The 7,353-nt window shown below is 35.8% G+C and overlaps 3 protein-coding genes across 5 annotated transcripts in view; 2 read left to right on the top strand and 1 right to left on the bottom strand.

The window, feature by feature from the left end:
• The window catches only part of LOC107745125 (uncharacterized), a 10,930-nt gene extending 8,075 nt beyond the window's left edge, over positions 1 to 2,855 (top strand). Inside the window, exons 1-2 of one of the 2 annotated variants that reach the window (XM_016558966.1) lie at positions 7 to 936; positions 1,498 to 2,855. In XM_016558966.1, coding sequence (XP_016414452.1) covers positions 1,516 to 2,160 — 645 coding nt within the window. In that variant the 5' untranslated portion in view covers positions 7 to 936; positions 1,498 to 1,515 and the 3' untranslated portion in view covers positions 2,161 to 2,855. Of the gene's footprint in view, positions 1 to 6; positions 937 to 1,497 lie in introns of those variants that run through there. The other variant, XM_016558967.1, reaches the window with a different exon arrangement.
• A 76-nt stretch (positions 2,856 to 2,931) lies between these two features.
• LOC107745137 (ubiquitin-fold modifier-conjugating enzyme 1-like) lies at positions 2,932 to 4,744 on the bottom strand. The gene is made up of 6 exons (XM_016558977.1): positions 4,562 to 4,744; positions 4,277 to 4,344; positions 4,124 to 4,187; positions 3,949 to 4,025; positions 3,741 to 3,831; positions 2,932 to 3,622 (listed from the first exon to the last, which is right to left on the bottom strand). The coding sequence occupies exons 1-6, from the start codon at positions 4,682 to 4,684 to the stop codon at positions 3,542 to 3,544; spliced, it is 504 nt and encodes a 167-aa protein (XP_016414463.1). The 5' UTR covers positions 4,685 to 4,744; the 3' UTR covers positions 2,932 to 3,541.
• A 333-nt stretch (positions 4,745 to 5,077) lies between these two features.
• Positions 5,078 to 7,353, top strand: part of LOC107745123 (mitochondrial import receptor subunit TOM40B-like) — an 8,517-nt gene continuing 6,241 nt past the window's right edge. Inside the window, exons 1-4 of one of the 2 annotated variants that reach the window (XM_016558964.1) lie at positions 5,078 to 5,221; positions 5,728 to 5,926; positions 6,026 to 6,093; positions 6,214 to 6,306. In XM_016558964.1, the coding sequence (XP_016414450.1) occupies positions 5,782 to 5,926; positions 6,026 to 6,093; positions 6,214 to 6,306 (306 nt within the window). In that variant the 5' untranslated portion in view covers positions 5,078 to 5,221; positions 5,728 to 5,781. Of the gene's footprint in view, positions 5,222 to 5,274; positions 5,421 to 5,727; positions 5,927 to 6,025; positions 6,094 to 6,213; positions 6,307 to 7,353 lie in introns of those variants that run through there. The other variant, XM_016558963.1, reaches the window with a different exon arrangement.

The raw sequence follows: 7,353 nt of genomic DNA, 5'->3' as shown, positions 1-7,353 counted from the left end.
AAAAAAAAAAAAGAAAGACCGGAGAGAAAAAAAAAAGATGCAATAAAGATATTACGACGAGAAATTTTCCACCAGCAGCACTGTGTACATTTTCAAAACAGATGTAATATTTTAGAGCCAAAATATTCATGCACCGCCCACGTTCCAGTTTCCCTCAAGTTAGCACGCAGCGGCTGTGATGCCAGATCTTACTAGAAAAATAAGCGTCTTGCCGTACTAAAATAAGTATTGAAATTAAAATCGAATTAACAATAAAATCTGATTTAATGGTTTCTTGCGAAATAAATAAACATGAAATATGGAGTTTAATTGAGATCATTATAATGTCTTGAAGAGGACGCGAAGAGGCAACTCAGAATATCACACTGAAATATTCTATAGTTTTCACAGATTTACAACTATTGGTAATCTAAAACATGAATCAGTGAATCGTGAATACATCTACATTTATTGGAATTAATCATTGGCGTAGTGGAGGTAGTTGGGAAACTGCTATTATTAGTGACTGACTGACCAACCTCTTAACAACAACCCGAAAACGCTTATAATTTGCGGACATGGCAACACTACTGGTCACCACGTTTATGCGTAAGAGCGCTTCTGGCCAATGAAGTGTATTCTATCAAAAGAAGGCGGGTCTACACTGTTTGATTGACATATCACATTATTTTACCTTTAAAAAAGTGTGAGAGCTCTGAAGAATTAAACAAATGCATGCTGAACTACAGTCTCTGACATCCCTTGATTACTGAATTTAAGAAACACTATTTTAATTTATCATATAAATATATATTTTTGCTCCATCAGCACAACAGGAAAACGTGTTTAAGAAGAAATTGAAAGTGAAAGGTTGGCTTTCAAAGTGTAAGCAAAAAAAGAAAGTTTAGACGCGGAGTTTCATGTCATTTCTTGTTCACTTGCGAGGAGTATTTTAAGGTACGTTTGTTTACTTCAGAACAATGTAACGTTTTCCTTTAGAATAATATAGGCCTGTCTTAATCATATATCGATAAAAATGTAAATGACATATTTTACCCGAACTATATAGCGGAAGTTCTGGCGTATTCAGTTCAAACTTCAAAGCTTAATCTAAACAACAAAAGTCACCTAAAGGACTGACAGTACAACTTTACTGAATTTATGTTTCATTTTGAAAATGTTGTGATGTTTGGCATAAATGATTTGTGAAGTGATGATTAATGAAATGATTAATGAAAGCCAAAGTAAAATTCATTTCTTTCGAACAGTAAAATTTCAGGTTAGAGCGGTTAGTTGTAATTTAAACACAAGTTGGTTTCTTTGAAAAAGCAAAAATATAGTTTTGATTCGTTTAATATTTTTAGTCATTAACATACATTTTCATACTTTCATTTGTGGTATTTCATAGTTTTGTTGACTCGACTAGGATTCTAAAATATGTGAAATAATATGAATAAAGTTTGAGCAGATCCAAACATTTCCTGGTAGTGTATTATTATTATTACATTTAATCCACAGGAAATACCAAGAAAAAGGATGGCATCCATCCCATTCTATGGCTGGGAAGCATTCTATGATGAAGATCGTCATCTTCAGGCAGACCAGGCACCCAAATCAGGCAGACTCTATACCATGTATCACGGCACCTCTTTGCAAAAAGCTCGTCTGATCATAACAAAAGGCTTCCAACAATCAGCAGATGGGATGCTGGGACCTGGAGTTTATGTGAGCCGTGACCAGAAGAAAGCAGAGCGCTATCCTCTGAAATCCCTAGCTACTGACAGAGTTGTGCTTAAATTAAGCATTGACTGTGGAAAAGTCAAAAGAATTGATAAGGACAACCATCCTCTACAGAAGGCGTGGCATAGTCAGGGCTATGACACTGCCTGGGTACCGCCTAACTGTGGCATGAAAGCTGTGCCTAGTGGTCTAGAGGAGGACTGCGTCTATGACCCAAAGCGCATCGAGGTCTCAGATATTGCTCTTGCACCCAACACGACCATCTTGAATGAACTCAAACAGCTCATTGCTCAAAACAAGAAAGGGCCATCAAATTCAAACACCTCAGGTACTTGTACAGTGTGCAAGTTGAAACTAGGGCCTGCTCATATTGTACAGCCATGCTGGGGGTGTGGAGAGACTATCTGCGCTCTCCTGACCAAACACAAGTGCAGTCAGTAGGGTTAAGGAACTTCTCAGGAAATCAGGACAGATGCATCATTCAGGACGCTCTTTAGGTTGTTGGACTGGTTTGTTGACACGTGTTAATGCATGATGTTTGAGGTTGAAATGAAAGCTACTTTATCTGTGTATATATAAGATTGCTTACTTTCCTCATAGTTCTCAGTCACACAATTATCTTTGACAATTATGCTCTGACAAATTATTTTTCCTGCTGATATGTGCCACCATATTTGATGTTATGTTTAAAATTGAAATGTCTATGATTGCATGACTGTTTTCAAAGATATTTTTTCGATCAATCACGTATATTTTAAATGTTTTAAACATTCAGTATTGCAGACAATAAAAAGAGCCTGTCACCTTTACTCAATTCAGTACTCAGTCTATATGAATAGAAATACTCCTGATCTTATTTCATACGCAAAAGTAATGAGGATTACATTTGCTAAAAATAAAAATCTAGGACCTGTAGGAATGTTTGCTATGGCTAGTTGCTTTTTATAGGCATACGGGTATATTTCATAATAGCATAATGTTAGCCAGTGATTATTAATTATTAAGATTTAGTCCGGTTCACACCAAGAACAAAATAGATTTGATTTCATAATATATTCCAGCATTCAGCTTGGGAGATGGAGTGACCAGATTCTTGTCACCAAACTGTTTGACTGCGCAAATAACATTTTATATTATAATAAATTATTATTAGCCTCAATGCTTTTAAATTTAAAGAACGTCTGTAATTTAATTTTTTTTTATATAAAAAAAAAAACAACAAGTACAGATACATGACATAATATGTAATTATAGAGTTATAGTTATTTATAAAAATCACAAAATATTGCCTTAATTAACACTCTGGAGCAATTGCTCTGAGGCCCGGTAATTTTCTGTCACTGAGATTCATAAGACACGTTAGATTTAATTAATTTACAAATTAGAAACCAATGGAAATCTATTTCACAATTAATTTCTAAAAGATTTTTTTCCTTATATACATCATTTAAGAAAATCTGTTAACGCAACATTTCCAGCTGAGAAAATAAATAATTTTGCATACTTTCGAACTTTTAATTTTAAATCCTCATGAGGTTCACCCAATTCCTACAAATAAAACGGTCCCACATTTAGGTACCAAGCTTTACTGATGAAAAACATACATAACCCATTGGACAGGTATTATAAACCTTGCAAAAATTGAACCACTATGATCTACAAAAAAAAACAGATGTAGAAATGTGAATGTGAAGTACACATTTTCTGTGAGGTTGCAAACAAAAATTTGAAAACACAGGGAAAGCAAGCCACTGTTGTTAAAAGTGTCATTTGTGTTTGCATCAGTAAGACAGACAGTGAAATGCAAAGGCTGCTACTGTTTTCAGCTGTTTTGCTGGTCTTTATGTTCAATTATGCCTTTCGCAATGAGGTCTGGAATCTCAACTGCAAGCCATGGTCCAAGCTTAGAAAAGAACAGAGATTAGTTATTAATTTGAAATGCAGTAACTTCAAAGCAGCAAATAATTTTTTGGAAATGTATGACATAATACATTTCACTTTAGACATGTAACATAACTCACTCCCAAAGCCACAAGATGAGCCAGACCAAACTTTGGGACATTCCTTGCCCACAGTGGCTTGAAGTGATCTGTCAGGCAGATTTTTCCACCTCTGTGACAAAAGATGGTTTTTGAACAACTAAGGTACACTATTTAAAAAAAATGATACATTATAACTAAATATCAAATTGTGATGAAAAATTCAAAACTATTAACATATGGAGCGAACCTGTACATCTTCGCTGTCTTCCCATCTAACTCAGGAATGGCCACTTCAGGTGCTGTGGCAGGATATGTAACTGGAATCTTGGACATTAGGATCAAAACAATTACTCTGGACTTTGACAAAACATAAAATGAAGTTATTAGTGAATATTAATATTAGTGAATTCAAAATGTCATACATCAAATTCCATGTCAAATTCATATTTGAGAAGCTCGTGAATATAACAGCATTTTCCAAACCACCTACAAAGAAAGACGTATTTATACAACTCTAAGACATTAATGAAAATATAATTACTACTAAATTGAAGAACTAGCAATAAAATACTGACCTTGTGCCCTCTTTGTTGGACTCTAGACGGAACCAATCATTGTCAGCGGCTTTGTTATTTTCAACATACTGCAAGACAACACAATTACTGTAAGAAGCGTACATATTTTGTTATATGAAGTTTATGTATGGTTTGTACGCTAACTGTTAATGACAAACAATACTGATGATGGGCTGTCAGCGTCAAAAAAGACTGAACACTTTTAACTATGACACGTATGGTTTATTCATTCATACAGCTAGCATAGTAGCTCCCTAATACTTTTGCTACAATAGAATAACTCACATTTATGAGAGCTAAATATTCTTCTCGAAGTCTCTGAACCCACAGTTCTTTGTCTCTTGGTCCTGAATTGGTTTTTAAAACCGGAATTTCAGAAACTGCCTTCCTAGTGGCTTCATCTGCCATGTCGACTCGAGCTACGTCCGATTCGTAAAGCGAATCGATCTTTTGAGTCGGATCTTTTTAGTGTATCTCACTGAATCATTGAACCGAGAACTGTCTCGATGAGTGAGCAAGAGCGTTTGGAGAGAACAAAAAGCATAATACTTCATTTGTTTGCACATTAAATTGTATGACGGTTTTATAAACGCACGTTATAAACAGCAATATGTGCCTAAAGATGGTTTTACTGGAGCGTGGTAGGTCAAGGATCACGTGACGACGTTACTGAATGACTAAATTCGCGTTTGAATCGGTTCACTAAAATGAACAGTTCAAAAGAACCGAGTCCCGAAAATGAATCAGACCTCTCATCACTAGGAGGAACCTAAAAGAAGGTGTCCCGTGACTTCGCAATCTGTCATTTAAGGTCAAGTTTGATATTAAAAGTGCCTAACTTCGATAATATCAGAAAGATATCATGTGCTAATAATACAAGTTTGCCAATACGTTTCATTCGTCGTTCAAATGTCGAGTTTTCATCGGTGTGTAGAATGAACAGTGGTATGTTTCTGCACGGAAGCGTTTCATAGTTGCTCTTGTTTAAATGACTGCACTGATCAGCTGGTTGTTATTACATCCCTCAGCATCCTTTCACCTTACTCTCTTCCAGCGGTCACTGCATGTATAAAGCTTGCATTTTAGTATGATTTCATTATATAATTTGTGCATATTGTAATTGCACAACCCACATTTATTCAGCGTAAGTAGACAGACTTTTAAAGCATAGCATAATATTCCCAAATGCATGATTATTGACCATCGATCAGATGCAATTATTAATTCCTGATAACGCATTAACAAATCTGCAGATCATTCATTAATATTACTGTTAATCTCTGTACTATTTCCCTCCATTATTTGATTTCTTGTATGCTTTTAGAACCATAATGTGAAATGTGCATCATATGGCCAATACTGTTATTTCTTAATTATTTAAGGATGCATGAAGCAATGTTATTGATTATTATTATTACATGAGCATGTCAAATTGCTGTTGTCTCTCACAGTTCAGAGGATCAGGTTGAAAGTGTGTGGTCCTCTCATTTGGCTTTTGGGTTCCCATGGGCAGTGTGCTGGCCTTGTCAACCCGCCCAGGGCGCCAAAACTCCCCTTTTCCACAAGATAAACCCTTGTCACGGTGGGATAGGAGAGATGGACGGCTGCCTAACCCAGGGAGCTTTGATGGTCTGCACCGCAACTGTAAAGGTCTCTGTTGATTTTGAATACATTTTCATAAAGTCCTTTAAAATAGGCACCTTGAAAAGTGAAGGTCTGTTAGATGTCATTTTAATTGTTTGTGTCTAGATGTATTTCCACAGCAGATTGAAGGTGTGAAACTGGTGATAAATAAGACCCTCAGCAGTTTTTTCAAGGTTTGTTCAAACATACACTTCAGTTTGGACAGTTTCAATGATTTTAACTCAAATGTATCACTATTCAGCATTGCATATTTTCCCAAAGGACTAATGAATGCAGTTTAATTCTCACCTCAGGTCAGTCACACATTTCACCTCAGTGCTGTTGCTCCGTCCAGTTATCGCTTTCATGCCGAACACCTACAATCAGACACTGACAGCAAAGAAACGGTAAGAATGGATTAGATGACAGGTTCTTGCATTTGTTCCTGTTCAAGTGAATGTCTTTAGCACTAGGACTGTGGTTAAGGGGCTTCAACAACATTCTTATCAAATTTAATTGATAAGAGGTACAGTAGGTCTGGGCCGAGGCATGGATAGTTATTGTATTATTCTTCTGCATGACAATTTAACTTAGTTATGCAGGAAATTACATCACAAGGTATATCAGTTGTTGTCGCACAGAGAAATTCAACACTGTCGCTATGGATTTAGTTTGGCATCGAGGCAAAATGCTAGGAAAATTAGCCGTGGATTTTGTTTTGAATTAGGAGTACAGTAAGAAAAACAACAATAATCATAATAAACTTTGCTTTTAGGTGCTTATGAAAAAAAAAGATGTATTGTTCAGACGTTTGGGATCAGTAAGATTCAGAAAGTCTCTTATGCTCACAGAGGCTGCATTAATTTAATGGGAAAAAAACTGTAAAAAAAGTGAAATATTATGACAATTTAAAATTATTTTAAAATATTTTAAAATATAAATGATTCCTGTGATTGCAAAGCTGAATTTTCAGCATCATTACTTCAGTCTTCAGTGTCACATGATCCTTCAGAAATCATTCTAATATGCTGAATATGCTGGTGCTCGAGACACATTTCTTATTATCAATTAACTGGTGGGATAGAAACTTTTTTTTTTCAGGATTCTTTGATGAATGAAAAGTTTAAAAGAGCAGCATTTATTTGAAATCGAGATCTTTCTTAAAGGGGTCATATGATGCGATTTCAAGTTTTCCTTTCTCTTTGGAGTGTTACAACTTGTTCGTGCATAGATAAGATCCCTAAAGTTGCAAAGACTAAAGTCTCAAATCCAAAGAGATATTCTTTATAAAAGTTAAGACTGGTCCACGCCCTCCTAAAACGCCTCGTTTAAACACGCCCCCACATGTCTACGTCACTGTGTGGGAAGATTTGCATAACACCGCCCAAATGTTCACGCAAAGAAAGAAGGCATAACTTTATTGTTGCTGCCACCGCCGCCACCGCCATGTTGTG

The sequence above is a fragment of the Sinocyclocheilus rhinocerous genome, unplaced genomic scaffold (assembly GCF_001515625.1).
Source record: "Sinocyclocheilus rhinocerous isolate Xijiao unplaced genomic scaffold, SAMN03320098_v1.1 scaffold1279, whole genome shotgun sequence".
In the NCBI taxonomy this organism is placed as follows: Eukaryota; Metazoa; Chordata; class Actinopteri; order Cypriniformes; family Cyprinidae; genus Sinocyclocheilus; species Sinocyclocheilus rhinocerous.
The sequence above is the reverse complement of the archived record's forward strand: the minus strand, read 5'-3'. Positions and strand labels throughout refer to the sequence as shown.